The following is an 18,164-nucleotide window of genomic DNA, read 5'->3' as shown; positions in this document are numbered from 1 at the left end:
GGGAAACACACATTTTTTGATGACCCCCTTTTTCTCGGCCCTCATTTGATGGATCACCCCGAAACCTTCCATGCAAAACTAGACAAAAATATGTGGACTTTGGTTGGTAAATTTAGTGAGGATTCATCAAAGTTTGCCAAAGTTATCATCCAAGCAAAAAACGCTTTTCCTATTGAAACTAGGTCCCAACTATAACTATAACTACTGACTGCCAACCGCCAGTAGGTAATCTATACTATAAAATATAGGTAGATACATACACACACACACACACACACATATATATACATATGTCTATCTCTCTCTATATATATATATTTAGATATGTATACAAATATATATATATATATATATATATATATCTATATATATACATATATACACACACACACACACATATATATATATATATATATATATTTATTTACCACTTGCCTCCAGGGTTCCCAAAAAGGATCCGGAACTCCAAAAATACTGTAAATCGAATTATTGACTCGCAACTGAACGCGTTTTGGCGTTTACCGCCTTTGTCAACGTTGCAGTCTCCATTTTGAAACCTCTTTATATACCTCGTATTGGTGCACATAATGTGAATCACTTGCCAAACACAAATAATATTTATCACGAGGATTACCTTACATAATTATTAACTATTCTTCAAATAATCGTCAACCTGCTATACGTTTCCATTAATTCATACAATTGTTTTTGTCGGTCTTGACCAAATACACATAACGATGTCAAAAGGTTAAACAATTTAACGGTAACATTACCATGTTACACTTTCAATTACTTTAATACATGATTGCCTGCGTGATTCATATTACTTGTACTTAAGCTAGTTCCTTTATTATATGACGAACCATGATGACCAGCTATAATTACTGCCATTTACTTCAATGCAGATTACTCAATTTTATACAGCTACTTCCTTACGATTAAACATTATGCATGGATTCCCATCACACATGGAAAAGATATCAAATTCAACTACAATAGACCAAAACATGAACATGAAAATAAAAATAATAATAAATATGGAATAAGCCTGAACGACTGGATGAATGAATTAATACTCACATAAGTTATCATTCTGAATCTAATTGACCAAACATATGTTGTGAGTGATCATGAATATAATATTTGATGTGAATTTAACATCAAATTATAGTGACTATCCACCACCTTTAACTCCGTATATGTTTTAATGGTTCTCTTTCATTATTCTAAATAATCCATCCATTTTGTACAAATAACTGTATTTAAACACATTGAACCAGTTTATTCCTTTAACCCACCAGTAAATGATAAAGTTACCAGTGATGTTCCTATTATAAATGTATTGTTAATTCTTCATTCATGTTTAATCCATTTGGCTCCATGGTATCTAACTTGATTATATATCTTGATTCTAAAATTCTTAACTTTAGTTCCCTGTTCCCACCCCTAATATCCTTAGTAATGCCATTTATAATACTATATTTTATTTCTTCAATATTTCCTTTATGTTTCTGCTGCATATGACGTGCAACAGGGTACGTATCATCATTATTCTGAATGGCTCTGAAATGTTGCAGAATTCGTTTATAAGCTTGCAATTTAGTACTTCCAACATACATATTAGGACAACTGCATCTTAAGGCATACACAAGATAATCACTTTTACAAGTGCAATGACCCTTAATTCTGTGTAATACTCTTTGTCCTGTCATTAGGGATTTAGTCCCTCATTACAGCCCTGGTGGTAAATCCCGCTTTCTGCCGTGCTGAAGATCACCAACATACCGTTGCAGCGGTGGAATTCCACTACAGGTATTACGACCCACATCTCGGAATCTGCCACAATACAGACACCCACACAAGTCCACCACACCAAAGGTCAGTGACAAACTGGCGATACCAAAACCTACACCGTCACGCCAACAAGAATACGCCCACACTATCACGACCCACGAATCAACGCGGCGTGCCGCACTCAAAATACACACACATTTACAAAACACAACCACATTGGACAATTCAAAATACACACACCTGATACACATACCACACCCACACACCCACACCACTATAAAACACACACCCACATTACCCACAAACCCTTACAATGAACACATTTGGAAGAAGCCCAGAGAGAGAGATTATCAAACACAACACCAGCATCCACAGAGACACAACACCATCACTCATACAACATCCATGCACCTCAAACAACACACACCAACACATCCCCCCACACATCACAACAGACAGCACCTCACACATCACCCACACCACATCATGGCACCTCAAAGACACCCCAGGTTTTCTGAGGAGGAACTCATGGTCATGGTGGAGGAAATCATCTGGGTCGAACCACAGCTTTTCGGATCACAGGTGCAGCACACCTCCATTGCAAGGAAGATGGAGCTATGGCGGAGAATCAGGGTCAATGCAGTGGGACAGCATCCAAGAACACGGGATGACATCAGGAAGAGGTGGTATGACCTACGGGGGAAGGTGTGTTCCGTTGTATCAAGACACCAGATTGCTGTACAGAGGACTGGCGGTGGACCCCCACCTCCTCCCCCACAACTAACAACATGGGAGGAGCAAGCCTTGGCAATACTGCATCCTGAGGGCCTCACAGGAGTAGAAGGAGGACTGGACTCTCGTAAGTCATATCTTTACTTCCATATCCCCCACCCCACCTGCATGCCATCACATACCCCCACCCTTACCCTCACTCCCATCACTTTATCATCTCACATATGTCCCACTATCACAACCCACTCATCCCAATACCAAGGCCCTGCATGCAACACCTATGCATGGACCACCGTCACCAAAGCATGTCCAGTACAGATACCCACACAGACCCCAAACAAACTATCACAAAAGGGCAAACACAATTACGCAAGAACAGGAGTAGAGGGTACCTCACCAAATGCACAGGATGGCATACACAGATACTAAAACTATGCATTTACACCCCAACAGGACCTATACCCAACGTCACCAGCAGGAGATGCCAGACATATCCAGTACCCCCACAGAAGAGGCCCACAGTGATGACAGTAGCTCTGCATGCCTGGATCAAGATGACCAGCCCGGCCCATCAGGGACCTCCGGACAGTTGGTTCCTGGCCACTGCGCCAAGCCACCACATACCCTCCCCCCTCAGGAAACACCACCACAGCACCTACCCAGCGGGCCCATCCCTCTGTCCCCAGGACACGTCAATCAGCAGTGTGTCCACCACTAAAGGGAACCCAGGCAAACCCACCAACCCAAGAAAATCAGGGACCTGGGGTCATGGCAGTGGGCACACAGTTCAGGGGACAGAGGCACAGGATAACAGGGACACTGGGAGGACTGCTGTGCGACAGGGGGAGGACAGGCCCGGGGAACCCACTCTCCACAGGCACTCTCCAACATCATGGGAGCATACCACCATTCCATGGAGACCATGGGCACAGTACTGGCCAAGTTTCAGGAGACTTAGCGGCTGCAGGAGGAACACTATCTTGGGATCAGGGAGAACTTGAAGTCATCAACAACACCCTGGTCACCATTGCAGGGGTGCTGGCAGACCTTGTCAACACCAGGAGGGACACAGTGGGACACAAACGGGCTCCTAACACTAGCCTGGACGATGAACAGCCCTCCACCTCCGCCGGCACTAGTGGATAGGAGGCACCGCCACAGGAACAACAGGCCACCAGCACCCCACCCCCTGCAGAAGGAGAACCACCCCACAAACAGTCCCTGAGATCCAGGAACAAGACAGAGAACATTGCCAAGTCCCCGCCAGGAAATAAGACCCTCCTGAATGTCACCCTTCTGTCCCACTTTGTCACCCTGTCCACCTTAAACTGCCATTGCTCCCCTTCCTATGCCCAATTGGACAATGTACCTGTGAGACCGAGAGACTGGACTCTGTCATGGACATTCCTCAACCATCACCCTAGCCCAATGCACACACCCCTCCACTTATTAGCACAGAAATAAACACCCTTGAATCATAAAACAATCTGGAATCAGTCTGTGCTTCACAAATCTGTAATTGCAACATCTCTGAAATATAGCAATGTCAATGTACTTGTTCACATTCAATGTTACACAGCTGTAGGCCAGCAGTAAACATAGCAGAGGGCACAAAGTGGGACCCAGATTTGTGAAATGGAAAGCCAAAGTGACAAGCCAGGGTCCAGACACAGAGGTAAAAAGGCAGATTTATGCTAGGTCCTACAGTAGTATGAGATGTGGGCAGCAGTTCCATCCTCTTACCTGTGTCTCACTGGAAATATTGCATGATGATGTTGTTTCGGTTGTCTACATCTTCTTCTTCTGCCTCCTCTTCCTCACTGTCCACAGGCTCCACAGCTGCCACAAGACCACCATCAGGCCCATCCTTCTGCAGAAAAGGCACCTGGCATCGCAAAGTCAGGTTGTGCAACAAACAGCAGGCCACGATGATCTGGCACACCTTCTTTGGTGAGCAGCATAGGGATCCACCTATCAGATGGAGGCACCGGAATCTGGCCTTCAGGAGGCCGAGGGTGCGCTCTATTATCCTCCTAGTTCACCCATGTGCCTCATTGAGGCGTTCCTGTGCCCTTGTCCTGGGATTCCTCATTGGGGTCAGTAGCCATGACAAGTTGGGGTAACCAGAGTCACCTGCAAATATCGAGGGACAACTGTTAGACATACTCCAAACATTAGGGAATCTCCCATACCCAGACACCAAATGAAACTGTGTGGGGACTTTAGGCTCACCTATTAGCCACACAGTTCCTCTGGAGTTGCCCCATCACATAAGGGATGCTGCTATTCCTCAAAATTTAAGCATCATGCACTGAGCCAGGATACTTGGCATTCACATGGGAGATGTACTGGTCTGCCAAACACACCATCTGCACATTCATAGAATGGTAGCTTTTGTGGTTTCTGTACACCTGTTCATCCCTGGGGGTAGGACAAATGCCACATGTGTACCATCAATGGCACCAATGATGTTGGGGATATGTCCCAGGGCATAAAAGTCACCTTTCACTGTGGGCAAATCCTCCACCTGAGGGAAAACGATGTAGCTGAGCATGTGTTTCAGCAGGGCAGATAACACTCTGGACAAAACGTTAGAGAAAATTGCCTGTAACATCCCTGATGAGATGGCAACTGTTGTTTGAAAAGACCCACTGGCCAGGAAATGGAGTACTGACACGACCTGCACTAGAGGGGGTATTCCTGTGGGATGGCAGTTAGCTGACATCAGGTCAGGCTCAAACTGGGCACACTGTTCCTGGATTGTTACACCGGAGGATGCCTCCATCTCATGACCTGCCCCAGCAGATGTGCCCTATGGAGAAGAACGATGAGCAGAGGGTCATACAACACATAGGTTTCACAAGGCTGTTTAGCACAAACGTAAACATTTTTCTCTATGTGCCTTTGTCTGTCCGTATTCCTGGCCTAAATAGGTGTGACACAGTTATTTGGCCTGCCATGTGGCCCCCTGAAATGGCGGCTGCCTGACCTGTAAGGTGGGACAAGGGGAAATAAGGTAACTGCGCTGGTTTTGTACACCGTCGCGGTAGGCGGTTGAAGACCGCGGCGCAATTCAGCATTGGTTATCATTGGGCCCTATGGGTTCCAGGAGCCAATGACGATGTACGCCGACGGTGACGGTACGCACCACCGCAGACTTGACTGACATTTTCTATCTGTTCACTCACTTGATACCTGACCTTTAACAGGAGAGGACCTACACTGCAAGTGCTGCTGTGACCTGAGTCTGGAAGCGACAATGGCTACAGTGTCTGGGGAAAGGGCCCCTGCCTTCACTGCGGAGGAGTTGGAGAAACTGGTGGATGGGGTCCTCCTCCAGTACACAAAACTGTACGGTCCTCCAGACAAACAGGTGAGTAAACTGTGTGCATGGTGGATGGCACATGATTGTATGTCGTGGATGGAAGAGACGGGGAGGACAGGCCAGCATGTGAGGATGGTGTATGTATGTATTTCTGGGCCAGGGTGGGAGGTTTGTGGCCAATGTGTGAGAAGGACTGTACGGGAGAGTAACATCAATTTTCACTTCACTTTTCCTCTAGGTCAGCGCCCACCAGAAGAAGGGGATTTGGCGTGCCATCGGCAAGGAAGTGCAGACCCTGGGGGTCTACCATAGACGGAGTACCCACTGCCGTAAAAGATGGGAGGACCTGCGCCGCTGGACCAAGAAGACAGTGGAGGCCCAGCTGGGGATGGCCTCCCAACACGGAAGGAGTGCCCGTCGAACCATGACCCCCTGATGTACCGGATCCTGGCAGTGGCATATCTGGATGGGCGCTTTAGGGTATCACAGCAGCCACAAGCGGGTGAGTACACTCTTATTCAGCTGACTCTGCGTGCATTACGAGGTGTCTGGATGGTGGAGGTGGTCTGTGGGTTCCCCTAGGCCAGGGCAGATGCGCAAAGGTAGATCCATTGATTTGCAGCCTCATTCTTTGTCCAACACCAAAGGTGGTATTTGCCCTCTACACCTAGTCAGGCTCCCATGGCTTCCAGCTGTGCATAAAATGGTATTCTCGACAGAGTCCCCTACGGGCATGTGCTTTTCCCCTGCCCTGTCAGTGCATGGCTTAGTGCATAGGGCTGCTCCCTGTGTGTTGTGTCTGCCAACGGTAGTGGAGTTGCAGGCATTGACCATGTGTCTCTTCTGTCTTCCCCCCCTTTTTGTTTTGTCACCCTGTCCTTGTGTGCATTAGCATCATCTAGCGGAGGAGCAGGGGCACCGGAGCAGGAGGGAGCTGCATCCCACGTGGCCCTAGAGGGTGAAGTAACGGAGTCCGAAAGCACCAGTGGGATGAAGGGCGAGGGGAGATCCACGACGGGGACAAGAGCAGACACGAGTGACAGCGACTCCTCCGCTGATGGGAGCTCCCTTGCAGTGGTGGGCACCTCTGTGCCCACCGCATCAACAGGTACAGCTGCCACCCCCCCTACCAGCACCGCCCTCCCAGCAGCCCCTCATCGAGTTTCCCGTGCGCACTCACCCAGGAGGGTGGGCATCTCCTTCGCCCCAGGCACCTCAGCCCGTGCCCCAGTCAGCCCTGCTATCCTCAGTGAGGATGCTATTGACCTCCTGAGATCCCTCACTGTTGGACAATCAACCATTTGGAATGCCATCCAGGGTGTTGAGAGGCATTTGCAGCAAACAAATGCATACCTGAAGGGCATTCATTCTGGCATGTCGGCCCAACAGAGAGCATTTCAGGCTCTGGCCTCAGCACTGATGGTAGCCGTTGTCCCTGTGTCCAACCTCCCCCCTCCAACTTCCTCTACCCTGACCCAATCCCCTGTACCTCAGCCTATCCCAAGCATACCATCAGACCGGCATGCACACTCATCAACACACAAGAGTGGACATGGCAAACATAATCACCACACATCCCACAGGCACTCACACAAGCACCATCCCCATGCAGACACACCAACATCCACTGCCTCCACTGTGTCCCCCTCCTCCACGTCCGCCTCCTTCCTCCTGCCTCCCTGTCCCGTCTCCACTCACACCTGCATGCACTACATCTTCATCCACTACCTCCATCACCAGCACGCCCATCACCACACACCGCTCACGTGCAATCACCACCCCCACTACCATTCATCCCCTGTGTCCTCTCCCAGTATGTCTGTGAGCCCTCCTCCCAGGCACACACTCACCCAACAGCCATCCACCTCACAATAGCCTCCAGCCCATGCACCTTCACCAAAATTCAGCAGGCGTACACCTCCTACAACCACTACCTCTTCCTCCACTCCCAAACCCCCTCCATCTTCCTGTCCCAGTGTGTCTAAGAAACTCTTCCTCGCAAACTTTGACCTCTTCCCTACACCTCCCTCTCCCCGTCCTCCTCCTAGGGTCAGAATGTCCTGGTCCCAGCCCAGCACCTCAGCCACCAAATCCTCCAGCACAGTGGTCTCAGCAAGTCCGGTCACATCGCGGGCGGCACCCATCAGGGCTGCCAGTGGCCCACCTAGTGAGGCCAAGGAGCAGGCCATTCCGCCACCTGCCAAGGTGAAGAAGGTGCCCACATGCCGGAGGGAGAACCCGCACCTACCAGCAAGCAAGGGCTCCTGCAAGCCAAAAGGGGATAGTGGCAAGGGACCAACAGTGACATCAAAGGTGGGGAAGGGACACAAGCCGAAGAGCAGGTCAGGACAGGGCACGGAGGCTCTGGCTGAGGGACCAGAGTTACCCCTTCTGTCAACCACACCATCAACCAGTTTGGCGGTGGACACCGCCACCTGCTCTGCCACCAGCACCACCACCTGCACGTCTGCTGCCTCACCAACAGTCCCCAGCATCATCCCCAGTGGGCAGCCATCCAAGGCTGCAGGAGACGTCCTCCTGTGTCCCTCAACAGGTGCAGACACATGCACCACCACCAGCACCTTCGCCACAGATACCACTGCAACCACCACCACCAGCCTCGCAACATGCTCAGACAGTGCCACCACAGCTGACATGGCAATCATCCCCAGTGGCCAGCCGTCCGAGGCTGCAGGAGACGTCCTGGACCCTGCCCACTGTACATGAGGCATGACTCCCAGCACTGCTTGTACCAGCAGGTGGCAGTCGAAGTCGCAGCAGGGTGGAGTGTGTCTCTGCCTCCAGGGAGTGTCATGCTACCTGTTTCCAGGCAATCTCGTGGCACACAAACCCAGGTGAGGGAATGGGACCTGCCACACTGCATGTGAAGCACTCTGGGCACAAAGCCCCCTCCAAAACCAGTGGAGATTCACATGCACTACCTCTGTCCTTGGCAGGATGAAGCACTCTGGGCACAAAGCCCCCTCCAGAACCAGTTGAGATTCACATCCACTACCTCTGTCCTTGGCAGGATGAAGCACTCTGGGCACAAAGCCCCCTCCAGAACCAGTGGAGATCCACATCCACTACCTCAGTCCTTGGCAGGATGAAGCACTCTGGGCACAAAGCCCCCTTCAGAACCAGTGGAGACTGTTATCCAATTTGTGAGACTGTGGCTTAGCACTCCCCAGGATAAAGCAGTGGGCAAACCACCCACTTGAGAGACTTGTGAGACTGTGGCTTAGCACTCCCCAGGATAAAGCAGTGGGCAAACCACCCACTTGAGAGACTTGTGAGACTGTAGCTTTGCACTCCCCAGGATAAAGCAGTGGGCAAACCACCCACTTGAGAGACTTGTGAGACTGTGGCTTTGCACTCCTCAGGACCAATCAGTGGGCAAACCACCCACTTGAGAGACTTGTGAGACTGTGGCTTTCCACTCCCCTGGACCAATCAGTGGGCAAACCACCCACTTGAGAGACTTGCGAGACTGTGGCTTTGCCCTCCCAGGATAAAGCAGTGGGCATGGAGCCCCCTCATGGAGCAGTGGTGTCATCCGTTCATCCGGCTGAGGTGCCCCCCTCCCCCTGAGGTGCATGTTTATTTTCGACCTGATGCCCCAGCAGTGTTCTCTCCGTTTCGAGTCAGGTATCTTGTGTGGGCTTCGCCCGTGCATTTTGGGACACTGATCGACGGACAATCATTTCATTAATATCCGGACTTGTGTAGTTGGTGTACATATTTGTATATACTGATTTTTGAATTTGGCCTATCTGCTATTTAAATGATTACACTTGTTACAATCATTTCCTTTTGTCCTTGCATTTTTCCAGGGGGTGACGGGTGTATATGTAATGTGGCTGCATGTATTTGTGGGTATGGTGTTGTGGGTGAGGGTGAGGGGTGGGGGTGTTGCGTGTGTGTGTCACTCTCTTTTCCCTCCCCCCTCCCCTGTATGCTAAGTGCAGTGCTCACCGTGGTCGTCACCGGCGTCTTTGCTGCTCCTAATACAAGAGGAGGTACACCAGCATGGGCAGGACCTGTAACTCGGGCTCCATGGTGTCCTGGTTGTTCGTAAAGTGTCAAAAGTTGAGTGGTTTCCGTTAAAAGTCCTGTTTCCGCTGTGCTTTTTATGTCGTTATTACCGCCCCGGAAAAGGTGGTGGATAGGCGTGTTGTAATACAGTTGGCGGAACTTTGTGTTCCGCCTGTCTGTTGGTGGTTACCACCACAGTGTTTGTTTCTACCGCCGTGGTGGTCGGAGTGTTAAAGTGGCTGTCTATGTTGGGGGATTATGGTATGGTCGTGATTCAATTTTTTTTCCCGCCGGCCTGTCGGCGCTATTACCGCTGCTTTAACACCGACCGCCAGGGTTGTAATGAGGTCCTAAATCCTTAATGGCAGGACAAAGAGTATTACACAGAATTAAGGGTCATTACACTTGTAAAAGTGATTATGTTGTATATGTCTTAAGATGCAGTTGTCCTAAGATGTATTTTGGAAGTACTAAATTGCAAGCTTATAAACTAATTCTGTAACATTTAAAAGCTATTCAGAATAATGATGATACGTACCTTGTTGCACGTCATATGCAGCAGAAACATAAAAGAAATATTTAAGAAATAAAATTTAGTTTTATAGATGGCAGTACTAAGGATATTAGAGGTGGCAACAGGGAACTAAAGTTAAGAATTTTAGAATCAAGATATATAATCAAGTTAGATACCATGGAACCAAATGGATTAAACATGAATGAAGAATTATCAATACATTTATAATGGGAATATTGGCTGGTAACTTTATCATTTATTGGTGAGTTTAAGGAAAAAACTGGTTGAATGTATTTAAATGCAGGTATTTGTACAAAATTGATGGATTATTTAGAACAATGAAAGAGAACCATTAAAACATTTACAGTGTTAAAGGTGGCAGATAGTCACTATATTTTGATGTTAAATTCACATCAAATATTATATTCATGATCACTCACAACATATGTTTGGTCAATTAGATTCAGAATGATAACTTATATGGGTATTAATTCATTCATCCAGTCGTTCAGGCTTATTCTATATTTATTATTATTATTTTTATGTTGATGTTTTGGTCTATTTTCGTTTAATTTTATATCTTTTCCATGTGTGATGGGTATTCATGCATAAGGTTTATTTGTATGGAAGTAGTTGTATAAAATTGAGTAATCTGCATTGAAGTAAATGGCAGTAATGATAGATGGTCATCATAGTTCGTAATATAGTAAAGGAACTAGCATAAGTACAAGTAATATGAGTCACACAGGCAATCATGTATTATAGTAATTGAAAGTGTAATATGGTGATGTTTCCATTGCATTGTTTAACCCTTTGACATTGTTATGTGTATTTGGTCAAGACTGACAAAAACAATTGTCTGAATTAATGGAAACGTATAACAGGTTGACGATTATTTGAAGAATAGTTAATAATTAGGTAAGGTAATCATCGTGATAAATATTATTTGTGTTTGGCAAGTGATTCACATTATGTGCAACAATACAAGGTATATAAGGAGGTTTCAAAATGGCGACCGCAAGGTTGACAAAGGCGGTTAACGCCGTAACGTGTTACGTTGCGAGTCAATAAATAAATTCAGAGTATTCTTGGAGTGCTGTATACTTTTTGGGAACCCTGGAGGCAAGTGGTAATTTTAGACAAGGTGGCACGTGTTACATTCGGCACCCCCGGCGTTTTGGTACAGAAGAGCACGCCGCATCAAGTGCAGATATATATATATATATCTATATATATTTTTTTTTCACTAATAAATACTTACATTTTTGGTGTGCGTGGTAAAGCCAATGCATGGTGGAGACTTGTGTGTAAAGAAAATGCGTGGTAAAGTCTGTGTGGTTATAACATGCATGGTTCTGTCATAAGTTTATTTCACCCTACAGCACTCAGTCAGTCGTTCAATCAGTTTTTGTAAAGCGCAGCTACTCACATGTGAGGGTCTCAAGGTGCTGGGGGAGGGAAGGGGCCTCATCCAATGAGCCACATCTTGAGGTTCTTCCTGAAGATGGTGAGCGACGGGCTTTGTCTGAGGTGCAGGGGGAGGTTGTTCCAGCTCTTTGCTGCAATGTACATGAAGGATCATCCTCCAGCAGTGGTTTTGCGGATGTGAGGGATGGTGGCTAGGGATATCTAGGTGGAGCAGAAGGATCTGGCGGGGGTGTGGAAGGATACGTGGTGGTTCAGGTAGGCTGGTCCTGCATTGTGTGTGGCATTGCACGTGTGGGTGAGTAGCTTGAAGGTGATTTGCTTCTCGACTGGTAGACAGTGGAGGGCCCTCAGGTGTTGGGAGATGTGTTCTCAGTGAGGGAGGTCCAGAATGAGTCTGGCGGTAGCATTCTGGATGAGTTGTAGTTTTTTAATGTTTCTAGTTGAGGTGCCGGCATAGTGGGTGTTGCCGTAGTCGAGCTTGCTAGTGACTAAGTCATGGGTGACTGTCCCTCGACAGTCCATCTGAAGATAGATCTTCTGAAGTTCGCGGAGTGTGTGCCTGCAGGAGGAGGTGACTGAGTTTACCTGGTGGGTCATGGATAGGGAGGAGTCGAAGATGATTCCTAGGTTGCGGGCGTGCTCAGTTGGTGTAGAGGGGGTGCTGAGGGATGTGGGCCACCAGGTATCGTCCCAAGCTGAGGTGGCGTTTCCGAAGATGATGAGCTCAGTCTTGTCGGAGATTAGCTTAAGTCAACTTTCTCTCATCCAGGTGGCGACGGCTTCCATTCCTGAGTGGAAGTGGACTCAGTCTCACTTGGGTGTACTATTTCCTTCTACAAGCCCTGTTCTTCCTCCTTCTCAACTGAGCACCTGTGCACACTCTTCCGGACTCTGTCAAACTTTTAATGTAATTACTTTTTCTCTCATTTTTTCCATTTTGTCCATGAGGACTGGCAGTCTCCCAGGAGACTAAGATGCCACTGGAACCTTCTCAAGACATGAAGACCCCACAATGGATTTCTTGCTACTGCATTATCCCTAACTCTTCCGCTCTGACTTATCCTTGGTTACTTATTTCTCAAGATGTGCAGGGTACCATAGAACACTTGTGTGGATAAATATCTAGGTAACTCAGTACTGCAAAGTACCCTCTTCTACTGAGTGCCTACCACAGGTTTGAGGATATCACCAGAGCAAAAGCAGACACAAAATATGTTCACTTCGTTGCCGCCTGGTTGCAAAAGCCTCTCAATCAATCAACCAAACAGGATTTCTAAAGCGTGGCTAATAGCCTGCTTGCAGGCCCTGGAGGTTTATTCCAACAGCCATGTCTTACGGACCATTTGTAAATCCTGAAGTGAGATGATGGTCCAAAGGTGCGTGGGGAGGCTGTTCCAGGTTTGGTTTTGCTGCAATGTGAGAGAAGGAGCACCCTCCCCTTCTGCTTCCCGGTAGATGTGGGGAGTATGAACAAGTGAAAAAGAGGCAGAGCGTAGACTTCTCGATAGTTGGTGTAAGTTCAGGTGGTGGTTAATGTCCGCAGGTCCCTCTGGGTGTAGTGCCTTGTGTGTGTGGGTTAGCAGCTTGAATTGGCATCTCTTCAGTATGGGGAGCTAGTGGAGTTGCCTAAGGTGGGGTGTGATGTGGGTTCGTCAGGGAAGGCCGAGGTTGAGTCTGGCTTTGGTGTTCTATATGGTCCGAAGTCTCTGTGAGTGGTGTGTGCCAATTCTTACATAGAAGGCACTGCCATAACCCAGTTGGCTGGTGATGAGGGCCTGTGTCATGGAGCATCTCATGTGTTTTAGGATAACCACTTGAAGATCCTATGGAGCATGCCCAAAGTGAGTAAGCAGGTGGAGGAGACAGCATTTATCTGTGATTTCATGGTGAGCTTGTTGTCAGTGATGATTCCAAGGTTTCTGGCTTGGTTGGAGGGAGTGGGTGTGGGTCCTAGGTCTAATGGGCACCTAAAGTTGTTCCATGTGTTGCTGCTGTTGCCAATGATCAGTACTTCCACCTTCTCTGTGTTCAGTTGTAGGTAATTGTTCTTCACCCAGTTAGCATTGCATGTCATGCATCTGTAGAAGTTGATTCTAATGGTGGAGGGGTCGCCCGGGAGTGAGAGGATGAGTTTGGTGTCACCTGTGGAGGACATTATGTATAGACAGTGGGATCTGATGATGTTGACCAGAGGAGTCACATATGTGTTGAAGAGCGTCAAGCTGAGGGATGAGCCCTGGGGGGCACCACAGGTGATCTCCTTGGTTTTGGAGGTGAGGTAGGAAGGTCGGAGGTGCATCCTATGGCTTCTTTCGATGCAGGTGCTCCATCTGAGTGCATCCTCTTGGATGACGATGTGGTGGAGTATTTCCATCAGCATGTGGTGGGATACGGCATTGATGGCTGCTGAGAGTTGAGAGGATCAAAGGTGCTGTTTCTCCACAGTTGAGGAGGGTTTGGATGTCTTCAGTGGCTGCAATCAGGGATGTTTTAGTGCTGTGATTGCTGCAGAAGTCGATTGGGAGGTGTTGAGTAGCTGGTTCTGCTCCAGGTATGTCATGGGTTGCTTATCGATGATCTTTTCCAGTATCTTCACTGGGAATGGGAGCAGGAAGATTGGCCAGTTCTTTTTGGGTTCACTGGGGTCAGTGGAGGGTTTTTTGAGTTGTGGTCTGAGTTCTGCGTGTTTCTAGGCCTTGGGAGATGTTGCAGTCATGATGGAGACATTGAGCAGAGTGGTGAGTTCTTGGCCGATCCTTCAGTTTCCACGGTTGAAGATGTGGTGTGGGCATGTGTCTGTGGAAGCTCCCAAGTGAATGGATGTCATGGTGAAGGTGATGTCCTAGGTGGAGAGGATGTTCCAGGTGGTCAGTGTGTGGTTTGTGTCAGTTATTACAGTGGTGGGGTATCTACTGAAGTCTATAGGTAAGGTTTTGGAGTTTGAAGTTTCTGTATATGGTTGTGATCTTGGCATGGAAGACGTGGGCAAAACTGTTGCATAGCTCCTGTGAGATTGTGATGTTGTTTTTGCTGGCAGTCAGGTTGGAGAATTCCTTAACAATGTTGAAAAGTTCCTTGGTGTTGTTGGTGCTGGTTTCGATGCATGGGCAAGGGCTGCCTTCTTCATTGCCCTTAGCAGGTGGTGGTAGAGGTTGAGGGGAGGTCTTGAACGCTGCTCTGTCTGAGGGGTCCTTGCTGGCACGCCTTCTCCTCCCCCGCTGTTTGCTGTCTCATTTCGCTGTTCTGAGTTCTTGAGTGTATCAGCTGGCCTATTTTTAGGATTTTCTCTGGATGTTGCTCTTGTTGGGGACAATGTTGTTGGTGCAATTGGTAATTCAGGCATTGACGTTTTTCACCTCCTGTTTGAGGTTGGTGGCAGTAGCAGGGTTGGAGGTGTTGAGGATGTCTGTCCTACTAGTCTCCAAGATTTTGTTCCACTTCTAGGGGGGGTGGAGGGCACTGGTCATCTTGGGGGTGGAGGTGTGGGGGCTGGAGATGCTGAAGTGGACGATGGAGTGATCGGTCTATATGAGTTCTGTAACATACCTGAATTTGACACAATTGCTGCAGGTGAAAATGGGGGTCAAGCTTGTGTCCTGTGGCATACATAGGTGTTTTGGATCACATATCTTAAATTTCCGGTAAGTTCAGTGCATCATTATGGTGACTACTTACTGTGGCTCTCCTCTGCAATGATCACTATATTTACACTCAGTACTTTTCGGGTCTGCAGGAGGCCCAGTTTTAGGATTGAAACTCTAGAAGCTGATCATAATAATATATTCTAGATTCTGCTCAACCTAGAACCATGAGCTCCCTTTTTTCTACAAGGTGCAAAGCAGAACATTCAATCATAGTGTACACCATTACTAACACATTGAATCGGAGTAACACATACCACAGACACTACAATAAGAGCAGTGTTCACATGGATAGCTGCATAAATGCAAATCACCTTTAAAAGATATAAAAGTAATCTTTATGCGACTGCATGGTATTTGCCAACTGACTGCTCCTGTAAATGAAACTTAATCCTGTTCCAAATCAAAACCTAATTTGTTTGATGGTTCCATTCCTGGATTACCTGTACACCACCAACTCCACACTTTGGAGGGAAGGACAATGTTTCTAGAAAAGCACTGTGCACACATTGCCTTTTTGTCAACCCATCAGATTCATCAGCAATGTTGCTTGCATATTCATGGTGTCCTGGCTTCATTGGTGCCACAGGCAGGTTATTGATAGCTGCATTAGGGCCCCAACCCTATCACATACCTTTTGCAAACAGGACCACAGGTCGTCGGCAACCGTGTTGTTATATTCATGGGTACGTAGATACTCCTGTGAAAATAAAAATAAGATAGACATAAACAGGAGTTTTCCATTTTTAATCTCATTTAAATTTGTTTATTATGCTACTATTAAATGGTACTTGTCGTCTGTGATAAGATTAACAGGGAAGGACTGAGGTATATCTCATAAGGATGTAGAAGGGATGGTAAAACATAAGAGAATAATTTTCTTTGCTATGACAGCAAGATCATTGGTTGAAGAATTAAAAAGGCATTTTCTCAATTGCTACTCACATAACAACAATTGTAGTCACATAACAACATAAGGCATATAATAAGCAGTGGTGGCTGCTACCAGACAGGGCAGGCAGGGCAGTGCACTGTGCAGGGGGGGGTAATAATAAAACAAAAATTAAATGTACTTACCTGCCGCCTTACCTCCACTGCTCCGATCTCGGTGCTTCCTTTCCTTTGCTCCCCTCCCCACCCAATTCGGACGCTTCTCTCGTACTATTATTCAGCATGAGAAAAGTGCCAGGATTGGCCTGAACAGCTGGAATGCTACTCAGAGAGGGAGTGGGAGCCTACACTTGGTCTCCACCCACCTGTGCAACACAGCCAGGTGGAGAGTTCTAAGCGCGCATGTCAGTTTGGCCGGAACTACTCCACCTCCCTCGTGACACAGAGGATCTCACCCTGCCCCACGCTAGACTGCGGAAAAATAAAATGATAATACTCTATTGTCATTTTATTATTCTGCTGGCATATTAGCAGTAGGGCAATGCTCCTCTGCCATAGCCAAGGGGCTGCCCCGGATAATAAGAAACATGTAAATGCCTCAGTAACAATGAATACAGGGAGGGATATTGACTTACAATAGCTCTGTTTCTATGGGTGTGTCTAGGTTACAAGTCTAGGTAAGACACTCATTTAAGCCTTGGGATGAGCTTTGCAACAAACTGAAAACTGTTAATATTAAACTTGTACAGGAAAATTGTGGCAGAAGTGATGCTTTAACTAATCTCAGCCATTGGTAATTACTCAGAGCCACATTCCAGTCCCTCATTTTGCCAACAATGCCACTCTTGATGAAGACCGACCGAATGCAAATCAAACACGACCTGCCTCCAATATGAACAGTGCAGCCTGAAATGCCTGGACAGGCCCCGTCCAGATGGGAAGGTGGGGATGCTTGTGTTCCTTTCTAGAGGGGGCCTGACTTCCTTATAAAAGTCCACCACCGAATTGAAAGTTAATAGAAAAGTCCAGCCATGTTTTCTAGCCCAAGTAAGATATAACATTTGATGGAATTTTGCAAATCACGCCATCATTTTCTACTTACCCTTAGCCCTTCCTTGAACAGTTCCTCTGACAACATTTCAGACAGCATTCCCATAATAGATGCTCCCTAGAAGATAGGTCAATGAGTTGAAATGACGCACATAATTTTCAGAAAGCGTTAATAGGTGTACTTATAAAGGGACAATAAACTTAGTGCTACAGCAGAGCTATGACTACAAAAAGACCTACAATGATAAAAAGCTGGCAACAAAGTATCAGCATAATAGTAAAAAAGGATACATGTCACCTCTTAAATGTGGTGGTCATTTTCTTGCATTAGGATGTTTTTAAAATGAGAAATAAAACAGTATCATTTTTATAGAGCACTAGAAGTGCTTCCACACAAGCAGGTGGACTTATAAGAGAATAACTAGAACCCTGTTTGGTTTTAATGCACATCACGGTAAAATATAATTTCTATTGTGCAAAGGTGCAAGTGACCTCAAACTGCTGTACATTGAAGACACCATTTAAACATGCAAATATTTATTAAAAAAAGATAAAGAACAGCAAGAAGAAAAGACATTTTCAAAGCAGAGAATCAGTCCATTAGCCATGACATGCACTCACATTTCAAGAGCGCGACTGTTTTTTCTCAGGCGCTTGTTACCTGTGTTGCTGAATGTGGGGATGGCCTTTGATGCATCCAACATCAGTCACCCCATGCCCCTTTATCTTTCTTTTGCAGATTCTTTCTCATCCC

General features: G+C 47.0%; 1 protein-coding gene across 1 annotated transcript in view; it reads right to left on the bottom strand.

Moving 5' to 3' along the window:
- Nucleotides 1-18,164, bottom strand: part of LOC138284183 (aminopeptidase Ey-like) — a 432,258-nt gene that overhangs the window by 239,596 nt on the left and 174,498 nt on the right. Inside the window, exons 8-9 of the mRNA XM_069222681.1 lie at nt 17,463-17,528; nt 16,104-16,169 (exon numbers count right to left, since the gene is read on the bottom strand). Of these exons, the coding sequence (XP_069078782.1) occupies nt 16,104-16,169; nt 17,463-17,528 (132 nt within the window). The remainder of the gene's footprint in view (nt 1-16,103; nt 16,170-17,462; nt 17,529-18,164) is intronic.

The sequence above is a fragment of the Pleurodeles waltl genome, chromosome 3_1 (assembly GCF_031143425.1).
Source record: "Pleurodeles waltl isolate 20211129_DDA chromosome 3_1, aPleWal1.hap1.20221129, whole genome shotgun sequence".
NCBI classification, from domain to species: domain Eukaryota; kingdom Metazoa; phylum Chordata; class Amphibia; order Caudata; family Salamandridae; genus Pleurodeles; species Pleurodeles waltl.
The sequence above is the reverse complement of the archived record's forward strand: the minus strand, read 5'-3'. Positions and strand labels throughout refer to the sequence as shown.